Source organism: Pogona vitticeps, chromosome 2 (assembly GCF_051106095.1).
Source record: "Pogona vitticeps strain Pit_001003342236 chromosome 2, PviZW2.1, whole genome shotgun sequence".
Lineage (NCBI taxonomy): Eukaryota > Metazoa > Chordata > Lepidosauria > Squamata > Agamidae > Pogona > Pogona vitticeps.
The window spans coordinates 286,771,149-286,786,049 of NC_135784.1; the positions used below are offsets into that span (position 1 = coordinate 286,771,149).

Below are 14,901 nucleotides of genomic sequence, written 5' to 3' on the forward strand. Positions count from 1 at the left end.
GAATAAATAAATAAATAAATAAATGAATGAATGAATGAATGAATGAATGAATGAATAAATAAAGAAATAAAGAAATAAAGAAATAAAGAAATAAAGAAATAAAGAAATAAATGCTGCACTCTTCCCCCACCTCCGCAGCTGGATTCCCTCTTCACCAGCACCAACTCCTCTCTTCCTCTTTGGTTGTTCAGCTGATCATACACTCAGCCAAGGAGGTGGGCCAGGCAAGCCTGTGCTCCTGCTGGAGATTGGATGAACAGCTGGAAAGGAAGAGGAAAGGAGCACATGCCAACTGGGGAGTGGGGCATTGGCTAGCAAAGCAGAGGAAGAGAACACACATCACCTGTGGTGCCATGCTGACAAACTGGCACAAATCTCCAAACCAAAGATCATGCCAATTTCTAGACAAGAGAGAGGTGTGAGAAGAAAACAAGTATTGGGGAATTTAGGGTTTTCCTTTTAGTTAGTAGAGTATGATGTAGGGGAAAAAACAACAACCCGAAATTTGGAGAGATCAGCTCAGTCTCATCAAACCCCACCCCACCCTGGTTTCTTATGCACACAAACCAGCACTTTGTATGATAAAATAACTCAAAAACATTTAAAATAGGAAAAAAGGTATCTTTACTTACAGTCAACATCTGTAGTTACATTCAGAATGCAAAGTGGGGGGGGGGGGGTGGAGTCTCCAGCAGGTGGAAGAGCCTCCATGCTAGTTGCTTGGATAGAGGACAGAGAGAGAAGAAGGCTATCAACAATAAAACGATAGAAGCAAGGAAACAAACAGGAAGGGGAATGGCGGCTTGCCTCAAGTGCCAGAGGTATGAAAATAACTTTACCAGTCAAGTTAGTGGCAAAGGACAATTACATTGCATAGCCTCTTTCCACTGATACCCAGCGTTAGTGCATGCAAGATTGCTGTTATCCGAAGAACAAGTCACACCAGCAACTTCTAGAATAGCAATTTAAGGCAGTGATTCCCAACATTGGCTAACTCAGGTGTTCTTGGACTGCAGCTCCCAGAAGCCTTCATCACTAGCTGTGCTAGTCGGGTTCCTGGGAGTTGCAGTCCAACTACACCTGGGTTACCCAAAATTGGGAACCACTGATCTAAGGTGAAGAGGCTAGGAAACCTGGGAAGCACCCACCCTTTCTCTCTCTCTCTCTCTCTCTCTCTCTCTTTCTTTCTTTCCCACCAATTAGTGCCAGAGCTTCTTCTCAATGCAAATACATGCATTTTCTTCAGTGTAATGTGAGAAGCAGTTAATCACCTCCAACAGGTAAAACATTTTTGAGAGAGGAGTCTGATGGGCCTGAAGGTTGAAAATACAGGCTTGGGGTGTTTTCGCCCATCCCTGCTATAAAGATACCACTACGAATTTTTAAAAAACATTTGTTTATAAGAATGAGCATCATGTTGTATCAGATCAACACTCTATGTCATCCAGTATTTTGTCCCCACAGTGGCCAACAAGATGTCTATCAACAGGACCTTCCATACCTAGATGAGAAATGGATTTTCTCAGGAACAATATATTATTGCAAGCTATTCTTGTTGTGGTGCAAAGGATGTGAGAGCACTCTGGTCTTGCAGAGGTGATCAAGAGCCATTTGCATGTTTAGTCTTGAGAAAAGAAAACTGAGAGAAGATATGATCAGCTTGCCCAGCAACAGTTCTTAACCTGCCTTGCCTCTGTGACATCACAAGGACCTGTTCTTGATCTCTTTTGGCCCTGAAATCATTGAGAATGGGATGCTACTGACCTGGCTACTCTAGTTTTTTGTGTAAGTGGCATGAGCAGACCTCAGAAGGGTAGGATAGATCAATTAATAAATGCTCCTTCTTGCTGATTTATGGTTGAAAGCTGTGAGAAATTCTTCAGATGTTCCAGAAAAACAGTAGGAAAAGAAATAATTTTGGTGGAATACATTCTGTCACCATGCTGAACAAGAAAAATGTGTCTTGACTTTGGTTGATACCTTGCACTATCAGGAGAGGAAACACAAGGCATTTATATTTGTCCTTTAGTACTTTTCTGGAACACTTATGTAGTTGTAAAGGTGGCTCATGATAATTCAGGAAAATAAGCTATTACAAGTTATCATGCTTCCTTTTGCTAACTTCTCCATACTGTACACAATACAACTTCAGCATCACTCCCAGTGGAGAGATCCACAAACATTCATTATGGGAAGAGGATGATGACCCTAAAGTTGACCTTAGGATAAAACAGAGAAGCACAGAAGCAAGATGCGCAAGACATTAACATGTAGAGTGGCCTCTTACATATTGCAAAGAGGAAGAAGCAAATACATTGCCCTTTGTAGAGGACAAAGGCAAGTTTTCATAAAGCTGGTATATGCTGGTCTTTATGTACAGATGAAAATTTTGAAATTATTCATACAATTTAAACAGATATGTGACAAATCCCACCCCAATGGGTAGATTGTGGCCAGATGGCCTGCATGCCTGCTGAGTTACTGTTGATGGACAACTTCAAGGTTCCTGTTGTTTCCTCTTAGGATTCATCTTTAAAGCAGATTTTTAATTTAAATTCAATCTCTGTTCAACTAGGCGACTTCAAATAAATCTACGTCCTCTTCAAGTGGAGAACACCTATGCTCCGAGAGCTCGACAGAGGATTGTCCTCCTCTATAATTAGGACCCATGGTCACAATATTTGCATTTCAAGTTCTTTCCACATCGCGGTCATGTTCAAAATCACCCAAAGTGCCATTGAAGGCTAGAGAATATTTCAAATCCGGATTACAAATCTTAAAAATCCTACGTCATTCAAGCAATGTTTCTCATGCATTGACTCCTTTCCTGTCTGCTGAGTTTGCACACCTGCGTTATCGGTTCCTCCTCTTGGTGGGTTCGACGAATTGGACACCGTGCATGATAGCAGAGAGACAGAAGTGTGAACTTTCCGCCTTGGTTCTCTCTCTGCTAGATGGCTGGAAATGTCTTCATTATATTCAGGGGAACGGATGGACAAGAAGACTGAACAAAATTATTTTTCAATAAGCTGAACACTCTTCATCATGGAGTCTTCAGCTGCCTCTGGGGATCTCAAGTTAGCTGAAAAAGATACAGAACTGAAAATTTCTGAGGTATCTGAAGATGAAATCCCAGGTCCCCGGCATCCATCTCACTCTGTTGTTTTTGGCACTTTTATTTGAATGTAATGCCTCAGTTATCTTACTAACTAAATATTGACAGGCTGATTCATTTTGTTTCAAAGAATATTCTCCTTTAACTACAGAAGTCACGTTGCCATCTTCCCCTCCTTTGCTTGTTGTAAGGTAATAATGTATTCCCTTTTTACTGAGGTTGTGGAAGGGGAGTAGAATGAACACAGCAGCTGTACTTTGAAGATATATGATCTTTTTTTTCCTGATCGTGGAACTTCTTTTTTGAAGGAAAAACTATGATTTGTGAAAGGATACAGCTAATGTCAGAATAACTCTTCTCCTGAAGGAAGGTATGAAACCCACTACTGCGCTTTCTGCCCCCCCACCCCCATGTGCACTTTTCTGGCAGACGCCCTTGAGCATTTGAGAGACGGATGTGAGAGAATTTTCAGTCCTATTGGAAAACAACCCAACTAAACATAACAGATTACATCAGCTCAGGCTTTTCAATTCCTGGATGGCAGCAGCGTGCTAATCCAACCTTCATCCTGGATTTCGCAAAGTAAAACAAGGGAGGCTGGCAAGAGGACAGATTGAGGAAACTGACGACCACAGGCCTTGCCGTCAGGAGGCTGTATAAAGCTCAAAAACCTGTAAGCTGATCTCCAGCCACTACTGTTGGTTCTTCACTGCTGCATCCCACGGCTGAAGCCCTCAAGACTTAAATATTTCAACCTGCTCATTGTGCCCTCATTCCTGAGAGATATGAGCACTTTCCAGGTTTTTGCTTTATTTCTGGTTCTACTGCCGCTGCATGGCGGAGCTACCTGGAGTGCGAAATATGCCGTAGACTGCCCTGAGTCCTGCAACAGCAATGAATGCAAAAACCCTCTGCATTGTAAGCGGACGGTGATGGATGATTGCGGGTGCTGCCGAGTCTGCGCTGCAGCCTTGGGCGAGACTTGCTACCGGACAGTCTCAGGGATGGATGGTGTCAAGTGCGGCCCCGGGCTGAAGTGCCAGTTTTTTTCTGAAGAGGATGATTTTGGTGATGAGTTTGGAATCTGCAAAGGTAAAAAAATGGTCCTTGGATTAAATGCCTGTCATGCCAATGATGATGATGTACTGTATTAGTGTTTGGGAATTGCTCCTCAAAATACCCAGTTAAATATATATATTTTAAAAAGGAGATTTGTCAGCATAAGAATTACTCTGGCATGGTGGAAAACTTCTGTGAAATGTGAAAAAAATGCATGGGGTTATTTAAATCTTTTATATGCACAAGGCTTGGTTTTACACAATTCTGTAAAATAGGTCATGTTTTTGTATTAAGCAAATGGGAAGATGAGGTGGACAGGGGCTCAACTAATGTTGTTTGCCAGCCTATGGCTGAGGATACCAGTTTAACTCTACTGGTGGTATATCTACTGGGAATTACCTCAACTTTATCCAGACAGCTTCTGCAAAAACAACACTCAGCTGTTGACTGGAAGGTGCATGAAAGAATAACTTCAAAAGGGTAGACATAGGCTTAGATTTCTGACCAGGACCAGAATAGAGGTTGTTAGAGTAAGCAGCTAAGTGAAGAGAAAGCAGTCTAAATTTTGGAACAATTGTAATGCAGAGCAATGTAGAAAGCATTAAAGCCTGGGAAAGTTACTTTTTGGCTCCCAGAATCTCTCAACACTCGGGAATTTTGGAAGCTTCTAATAGCATTCAAAATATTTGAATAACATTTCCAAATTCTGGGAAGAACCTCATGTCCTCTAGTGCAGAAAAGGTCTTCTTAGACAAAGTAAGCTTTCCCAGTGATGTAGCTTCAACTGTTCCTCTTCCACCATCTTCAGGACAGTTATTATGTAACTTCTAATTCAGATTCCCTGCAGGTGACCCCTTGCTCATTCTAACATTGCGAGAAACAATCCAAATGTTGCAAAGAAGATGGTAGACCAAGATGGTAGAATTCTAAAGTATACCACTTCAGCCTGCGGATGGAGATGTAACTTTTAAAAGCCTGGTTCCGTATTTAAAAAAAAACAGTCCCTGTACATAGTAAACAATGGATGCCTCGAGTAGGAAGTTATATTAAATAATTTTCTCTGCTTAATAACATTGCTAATTACAGACATGATGTGTACCAAAATTACTACTGTAACACCATTCTTCGTATGTAGTATAAAGTGATACCATTCCTTCAGCCAATCAATAGTCTTACTTTGTGTGACATGTATATACCATTTTAAGTCTGACAAGCCCAATGATGTACACATTCTTAGGGTTCTAAGCCAAAGACAAAAGTTATCATTGTAGGATACTGAAAGTCTAAATGATTTAGAGCTCAGGTGATCAAAGCTGCATATAAGCTAACACAGGCAGATGTCTCAACCTCTACTAATCATTTGTTGATACAAGTTGTTGGTTCACAAAAGGCATCCCACTGAGGCTGCAATCCTATGTGGACTTATTTGGGGGAAAAGGTCTAGAACAGCCTTCCCCTTCTTGGCGCTCTCCAGATGTCTTCAGGACCACAGCAACCAAAGTTGGATGTTTACTTTCTAGTTCATGGGCATATGATTGCAGACTTAGTCTTTGATCTAACAGTTTACATGAGCAACATAAAACATGTTACGTACTGGCAAGTTGATTCTAACTTGTGGCAGCCCTGATAGCATTTTCAAGGTATGTGAAGTGTTCAAGGGAGTGGTTTACCGTTGCCTCACCCCAGGGAGCTTCTAGGGCCAAGCGGGTGTTTGAATCCATATATCCTGAAATCTAATCTTGCACTTTATCCACTGTGCCACACTGGCCTTCATAGAATAACAGAATCCCGATTATTAGCAGGAGATATGGTGGAAAGGATTTGTAAAGAGCCTGTTTGCAAAACTATGTATGAGCAGCCCTTGGGTGATTCTATACTTCCACCTGGGGGGCACGTAGAGAAGCCTGCCTCTTCAGGTACAGGGGCTAGAACATTGGTTAGATCTTATCACTCGAAGGGTTTCACAGGCATGGCTTAAACTGCTCTCTTGCACATTACATTATTCTGTGGTCCTTGCTGACGAATAGCAAGTGGAAAAAAATGTTTCTTTCATTCAAACAAGCCATTGTATTAGTGCAATATGGGTTTTGCATTTGCATCAAAGATCAAATATACTTTTACATTATTGTTTTTCTTTATATTAGTGCATGCTGTTTCAGTGACATTGATGGGACAATGGTAAACAAATGTCACTACTTTAACTTCAGCAACCCAAATAAGCAAAATCTGATATCTTGCATTTGGGCTACATTTTAATCCATCATCTGTTTGAAATGAACGTGCCTAGCAGCAGATTCTCCCTTCATGGTGTAGTCGCTAGAAGACTGAATGGCGGCTGAGCATCAGAGGCTAATCTTGGGATACTTAGTACATCTCATTCTCATCTACCTCACAGAACTGTTGTGCAAATAAAACTGGAGAACAGATGAGCAGAGCCATGTGCCTTGCTGAACTGAGATAAAAACCTAATCAAGAAATAGTTCCTTTTTAGAGATACCAAGCAAACAATGAGGAAATTTGCATTTTAGTAGCAGCCATACTTTGTGGTAAGAAGGAAATTCTGTCTTAAATGTTTCTTTTTTCTCTTTCCAATTTCAGTGATGTCCCACTACTCCTTACCAGGGGACAGGCACCCTACAAATGATATTAAATAAATAAATAAATTTGGATGATAAGTTAGTTTACTATAAATGTCACCTATTGCTTAAATATCTTAGCAGCTGTGTCAAACTTGCTTTTTTAAAAAATTAACCTCTCCTGAAAGGTAAATAAAAAGAGGTGAAATGCCCACAACCACCAGCCCAGCTCTGTAATGCCCAGACTGATGAAGACTCCTTCAGAATCTAAAGCCAGCATCTGTTTGTGGGATTTTAGTAATCTAATAAAGAGACAGTGCAGTCTTATTTTTGAATTGTCACCTATGTTGATCTTCTGTGCTGTTCAATTGCTTCTGATATATGGTAACCCTATGTATTAGTAACCCTCCCAGTGGTCCGGTCATTAACAGCGCTACTCAGGTATCGCGAACTTGAGGCTGCAACTTCCTTTACTAAGTCAACCCATCTCATATTCAATCCCTGAGTCATATCAGCCAATGAAAAACAAGTCTTTTGTAAAGCTAATGGCCAATGAGTATTCATTCAAGACCAAACTACCCTCAAAAATTTCCTGGGAAAAGTCTCTCAGTCTCTGTCTCCCTACTTGGGATCAAGTGCCAGTGAACTCAATAGGGCTTGCTTCTGAGTCAGTATGTGCACATTGCCATGTAAATCACTTTTAAAAACATTAACAGTGCTTCTTTGTTCACATTTACTCAGGTGTAAGCCCTAGTATGTTTAATGGAATATACTTCCCAGTGCATGCAGATATGATGGCAGCCTAATATTTGGCAGATTCAGGGAAAACAATGATCACAGACTTCCTGAACTGGGAACTGCATTAATCAAAACTACTGCTGTCTCATTTCTTTTCTTATAGAATGTCCTTACGGTACCTATGGCTTGGAATGCCGGAGAACATGCAACTGCCCATCTGGCATATGTGACAGAGTGACGGGGAAGTGTTTAAAGTTCTCGTTTTTCCAGCTGGCAGTATCAAAACCTCCCAACCGACTGAATTTAATTCCACATACAGGTAAATGTTAGAAGTGTTAATTTCTTCAGGGAACAACAGGTTGGGACCTTGCCCTGTGCAGCTTACATTGAATGAATATGAGCTGTTCATGAGCATTATGGCCCGGAGAAGCCGAAGATGTTTTGCCAATTGAATCAAAGACAGGATCATGCTTACAGACTTCCAGAACTGGGAACTACATTTATTATAACTACTGTTGTCTCATTTCTTTTCTTATAAATTATCCTCACAGCACCTAATTCCAACCTACTGTGGATTTCAGTTTATATGTGGCACCAGGAAATCTTGTTGCTTAGCATAATAGGTTGCAACTAAAGGACCTCCATTGAATCAATGGAAATTAAGGAGGGGTTGACTCACCAAATCTCTACTGATTTCAGTGGGCCTACCACAACTGCAAATTATTACGTGAAGCAACAGGATTTCTGCCATAGAAGCAAACTGGACGCACACCTAAATTTCATTACTACATTGACGATGGACAACACCTTTCAGAACACCTGAAACTGAAGGCTAGTTTAGGGAGCCCAGGTCAGGGAATATGTAGAGATGTGCATTTCCGATATTTTGGACTAGATATCCCATAATTCTTCTCTCTAGGAGACATGTACATTACAGACACCTAAATTGTTTTCAGATGGAGAGAATACTCAGTTGGCAGGCTTTATGCCTTGGATAGTATTAACTTTCTGTTTAAAAAAGCTTCCTAGCAACCATTGGGGCAGTTCCTTTTTCAGACAAGAAATTAGGCCTGCCCAAGGCAAGAAGCCTGCCACCTGGGCTTTCTCCCCAGATGAGCACAATTTATATGTCTGTAAAGCCTGGATCCTACAGGTGGGACTCCCAGAAAGAAGAATTATGGGATTTGTAGTAAAAAAAATCTTCAGGAATATGTGGCACATTGTCTCAGCTTCCAACAGAGAGGGATGGCCGATAGTTTCAACAGGAATGGCTATGATCACTCCCTAGCAACTGTTACTTAGGGACACCACCTCACTGCTCTGCCTAATGGTAGAAAAAATCCTATCTTAATTAACTGGGAGAATGAATTATGCCATATATTTGAGGACTGAACCGCAGCTCAAATATAGCCTATAGCAAGAGTGGAAATCATGTTGTTCTTGAGGGACATCACAGAGGCAGGCTTTTGTGTCTGACAAAACAGATTTGTAAAGGAAGAATAAACCTGAAAGGCAATCGCAATAAAAAAGGCCAGGTGATTCGCAAATTTTGGAAGATACATGAAGCCCCTGTTTTGATAATTATACACAATCAGCACTTACAGAATGTCCTCTTCTAAAGACTAGTCATCTGCAATATTTAGGTGGGATCTGTCTTGAAGGGGCATTTTTTATGGGTGCACATTCAGTGGTTGAAATCCTGTTGTGCAGCTCTGCATGCATAATAATTATGGCATCAGTAGCAGTAGCAAATAGCTAGTGATAAAAAGCAATTTCAGGGTACATGTAGCTTCTATATAATGCAAAATTGACAAAGGAAGTTTTTAATCAGTGGCAATTTGCCAGTGCTGATGAAATCACCACTGTTGCACATGAAGAGTTCTGCAACAAGATTTCAGCCATTGACTTGGCAAATCAAAGCTTTGAATGAGATACATACTGTATACTGAAAGGGGTGCTGGAAATTGGTAGCAATGTGTTTTGTAGTTCCTTTCTAGGAAATAGCAGTTAGAGTCCTTGAAAGTAAAGAATTATCCATATTGCTGTTTATGTCACTGAGTCTTCCCTGAAAAGGCAGACATAGCATCTGGACACTGTTAATGCCGTCGTCACTAATGACAACGTTTACACCCTGATTAACATTAGCAGATTTATTGTTGCCTGAGCTTTAGTGAAGTAGAGTTCTCTTTATCATACGTGAAGCAGGATCGTAGTATACAAGTAATTTAGATAAGAACATGACAAACTAAACCTCTGAGGCTTTAAAGTGCTACAAGACGGTTGTGCTGTTATTTTTTTGTCCAGAAAAATTAACACTGCTACCACTCTGGAAACGAACATTCCCAGCATGCCACACAACTATTTTGCTAATCAGTCAATTCATCTGTTAAATGGAACAAACTCCAGGTCGTTTCCAGATAGACTGAATGCATATGTATGACCTTGGTGTTTATTTTATATTATTCCAAAACATGTGTGCCTCGCTTTTCCTCTGAGGACGTAAAGTGGCTAATAAAAATTTTAGATTTGACCATTTAAAATAGGGGTAGGTAAACTCCAGAGCTCTGGGAGCTGTGTATGTTCACCCTCGGGCCTTGGAAAACTGGATCAATTCCCACATCCCACCCACCCCCAAAATAAATAAAATAAAATAAATATTTTTTTCTTTCATTGAAAAAGGCATCTCATATCTTCTAAGGAATTTTTTTTTAGAATTAAAAACAATATTCGAAGGCATATGGTAATTGTATGCCATTGAGACAATTCTGACTTATGCCAAGCCTTTTCAGGGTTTTCTAGGCTTAGACTTAGAAGGCCCCACCCCAGAAAACAGAATTAATGTCGACAGCATTTTGTGATCACACAGAATAAAAACAGCATGTTGTGATTGTACAGACTAGAGCTTCAGTTCTGGAGACTCTTGTGTAGAGTCCTGAAAGCTCAGAGGTGGGTGGAATGACATTAAAACTTTTAACAGAGATCATTCTTTCTTAGCCCCAAGGTTTAACATGAGAAAACAGGACAATCTGCAAGGAACTGAACGGATAATAGAAACACACGCGATATCCCTTCTTCAAATGGATGAGCATGATATAAAGTAGTATCATTAAAGCAAATGATGCTACTACAAATCTTGGGAGGGCCAACATTCAAAAGGCAGTAACATCAATGATATCAACATTTCCTCTGCATTGAGGACATGATGCCAGAAAAAACTGCTTCCAGTTATTGCAGGATTTTAGTCAAAACTTGGGAATTCTAGGAAAGCGTCCATAAACAAGGCCTTACTTTCATTCAGATCTTCTGCATTAAGTTAAAAATGAGGAACATTTTGAGACACATGGGGATAATAAAGCAGCAAAATGACACATGAGCAAGGTGCTTCAGTTTACAGAAACCTCTCATATTCTCAAGCCTCTAAAGAGCTCAGATATGTGCAGACAGAACAGCATTCTTCCAACGTACAATATACTACTGAACAATTCTGAATGTAACAAATATCCAAATTTATTGCAGCTATTAACATTTTAGAGATTATTTTTCTTTTGAGTGGCATTGCTTTCAGTCCTGCATGGCAGTGCCAAGGTTTATATACTGGCCAAGATCCAAAGAACTCACTTAGGAGTGCCCATTTCAACAGGCCAAGATTTTTAAAACAATCTTTTGAACGTCAACTCCCAGTGCCCAATGACAAGCTGCTGTTCAGAGAAACAGGGCTGTGAGAACGTGGGTTGCTGTTTATGAATCACAAATCCAATCTCTCATAAGAGGGTTTTCTAGGCAGAGAGTACTCAGAAATTGTTTACCATTCCCTTTTTCTGGGGCTGCCCTGAAACTGTACAGCTTGCCCAAGGCCACACAGGCTGGGTCTCTTCTGGATACACAGTGAAATACTGAACTCCCAGCCTCTGGCTGGTGTTCTTTCCTGATACATATTTTGCAAGCTAATCTGCAAAATACATACTGAGGCAAATTTACGTTATAATAATCAAACGTCTTTTAACACTTCAGAGAACTCTCATTCTAATGAGGTGCTACCTTTGGGCCCAAAGATAGCTGAAAGGGGACACTCTGTGTTATTATATAAATCACAGTGGAAGGCTAGAAGAGAACTGAATGATCACAGACTTCATGGATTATGGCCATGATACTGACTGATCTGTAAGACACCTAGAAATTGTAAGAATCATTTAAATATTTAACGTTATCTTCTTTTATTTTTCAGAGAATGACATGGGATCAGGTGATGGTAATTCTGTAAAAGAGGATTTTGTGAAAGAAAAAAACATTCATTCTCCAATAATGAAATGGCTAAATCCTCGCTGATATTAACCACTATGGGTAGGACTTTCAAAGCAACACTTCAGAGTTACGATGAATGTTCACAACTCACTTTAAAGACAGTAGCACTCCAGCAGAGGAGATGGTAATGTGTAAAAAGTCCAATCTGTGTATCTTCAGACAAAGAATGAACTTTCAAGTATGAGACTATGTACAATGTACATGATTTTTAGAACATGTATTAATAATCATTTTAATACTAAATGCATCATAAACTATTGAATGTAAATATTATTGAAACTTTTAAAAAATACATGAATTTAAAATAAACAAGTAACCCTCTGAATTCTGAAAGTCCCACACTAATCAACCTCCATCTAAAAATGGGGGAAATATGGTTATAAAGCTAGGAAATGCAGTTTATAACCTTGACAAATCTTTTTTATGTTTTATATTATTTATAGAGAAATACAGAACTGATGGGTGTAACAGAAAGAACTAAAATCAGTCTTAATTTTGAAGATGAGAAGACTACAATGCTATGTGTATTTACTTGGCCGTCTGAACTCAGCAGGATTCATTTTTATGTAACATTGTATAGGATCAGGTTGCACCGCCACAACTCAAAACCACTATGCCTTCTTACTTGTAGTTACTACATTTAGCCGTATTTAATGGCATAGGATTCCTACCTTATTGCAAGTGCAAACATAAAAATCTGCTTAAGTGCACTTAATTCTGTGGTGGTTTGTGATATAAAACTGCAGTCCTATATATAGCTGTGCTGCATAAATCCTATCAGCTGCAGTGTGATTTAAATGGTCCACGTGTTGGATTTCAGTCTCAAATTTTTTAAGCTTTAAAAAGAGAAAATAAAGTACATATTTTATATGTATCAATGAATTGTCAGGCAGAGTTGCAGCGCTTTTTCTTTTGACCCTTGCTTAAAATAGATTATAATGGAGTCATTTTGTTGAGTACATACAAATATTATAACAAATAATAGTTCTAGCAATTACTTTTTTAAAACTCTTGGGCAACATGTGGTTCTCTTGCTAAATGAAGTATCCATGGGACATATCACACACTTTCCTTTCGCTTTAAAGTAAAATACTCTAACCATTCTGCCTTATGTGTTCAGAGAAATGTGAAAAGGAAAATGTGTAGTGAAAAGTAAAATGTGTAGTAAAAAGTCAAAATGACTATCAGCCCAAAGTACTACTGCAGAGAGGATGCTGTCCTGTGTGATTAAATCTCTGTGATTTAATGGCTTCTCTGCCTCCTTTAATTTGGGAATAAATGACTTTAAGTTGACTTTACATCAAGATGTGATTGAGTCATTCCTCACTTCCTGATGCAGAGATGTTGTTGTCAGAGGGTGGCAGGTAGTTCAGTACTGAACAAGTCCCCATACCTTGGGATAGTTTCAAGAGACATGCCCAGAGTAATGGTTTGTGCGGAAACCAAAGAGGGGCTTCTCTGAGGTTAAATCATTCTTACACATGAAAAGGTAAAAATTATAATGTGCCTAATCCCGTCCTTCAGATTCAGAAACATGGGGGTTTGTCTGTCTTCTGATTTCTGCATAACCTGTTTGCATTCAGGGATTTCTAGCTGGGAAGCTTATTCTTGACTAGAGATGGGGGTATTTGTGTACGAATATTCCCCCCCCCACAGGTGCCAGACCAACCACTCATGATTCTGCCGCTGCTGCTGGCTCTGCGGAGCCTTCCTATCACTCCGTTGCTGCCGATGGATTAGCCAGTCCTGGCAGAAGGCGGGATGACGAACCTCTCTGCCAGGTCGCAGAGTGGCTAATCCATCAATAGCAACGGAGAGATAGGAAGGCTCCGTGGAGCTGGTGGCAGCACCAAAATCGTGAGTAGTTGATCTGGCCCCAGGGAGCTGGACCCTCGTTATCTGCACCTGTGGGGGGATATTCGTATACAAATACTCCAATCTCTATTCTCGACTGCTGAAAGTAATGAGATTTTACATACATTAAAATGTTTCATTTGAGGCTACATTGTGTCCAGTGTGGCCAGCAATACCTTTAAAGGTTGGAGGAAATTTCAACAAGTGCGGCTCATGTTAATCCTTGCACCTCTTGAAATTTTCTCTTCTTAGCAACTATTAAAGGTATAAGAACGCTGTCCTGTTTTTCATTTGCTTGCCCTAATGGTCTCCCATTTACAACTTGGCAGGTAACTGAAGTGTGGATGTTAAATTAAAGATGTTTCTCATGGTGAACCTATTCGGGCAGAACCAATGTTTTTTGCTCTAACAGCAGACCAAAATTTAGACTGGCTCGAATCTGTAAGGCTGAATTGTGTATTTGTAGACTGCACAGCTTGAGTGCCAATATAATCAATGTTACAGAAGTGCAAATAAAGCAATTGGATCATTTAAAAACATGTCAGATTTGATGCTCTTCCAGGAAATTTCAAATTAGGTAAAAAGGAGCAAGTGGCTCATATAGTTTGACAGGCAGGATGAGAGACTTTATTTAAATAGTGCTGTGAATTTTTACATCAATTGAACTCTTCTGTTGTTGTTCTTTGCCAAATATTCGTGACCATGATAGCTCCTTGAATGTGCATATAATAAACTGTTGTTATAAGAGTTTATTGCTATTATTCGTCATCGTCATTTAGTTGTTTAGTTGTGTCCGACTCTTCGTGACTCCATGGACCAGAGCACGCCATGCCCTTCTATCTTCTACTGCCTCCTGGAGTTGGGTCAAATTCATGTTGGTTGCTTCGATGACACCATCCAACCATCTCATTCTCTGTTGTCCCCTTCTCCTCCTGCCCTCACACTTTCCCAACATCAGAGTCTTTTCCAGGGAGTCTTCTCTTCTCATGAGATGGCCAAAGTACTGGAGCCTCAGCTTCAGGATCTGTCCTTCCAGTGAGCACTCAGGTTTGATTTCCTTTAGAATTGATAGGTTTGTTCTCCTTGCAGTCCAGGGGAGTCTCAAGAGCCTCCTCCAGCACCACATAATAATTGCTATTATTGTTCAATAAAACAGGAAAAATGTTGTTTTGATATTCTGAATTCTGTTCAGATACTCATATTTAATACAACACTACATACATACATATAGCTTATTCTTCCTGATTTTTGAGTTTT

The 14,901-nt window shown here is 40.0% G+C and overlaps 1 protein-coding gene across 2 annotated transcripts; it reads left to right on the top strand.

Annotated features, from left to right (window-relative positions):
- The first annotated feature begins 541 nt into the window (after nt 1–541).
- ESM1 (endothelial cell specific molecule 1) lies at nt 542–14,394 on the top strand. Of its 2 annotated transcripts, XM_072992766.2 has the most exons (4): nt 542–4,207; nt 7,652–7,807; nt 11,714–11,829; nt 12,234–14,394. In XM_072992766.2, the coding sequence occupies exons 1-3, from the start codon at nt 3,901–3,903 to the stop codon at nt 11,812–11,814; spliced, it is 564 nt and encodes a 187-aa protein (XP_072848867.2). In that variant the 5' UTR covers nt 542–3,900; the 3' UTR covers nt 11,815–11,829; nt 12,234–14,394. The 2 variants fall into 2 exon arrangements, with proteins under 2 accessions (XP_072848867.2, XP_078240561.1); XM_078384435.1 differs by having other exon boundaries at nt 11,714–14,394.
- Nucleotides 14,395–14,901: the final 507 nt, after the last annotated feature.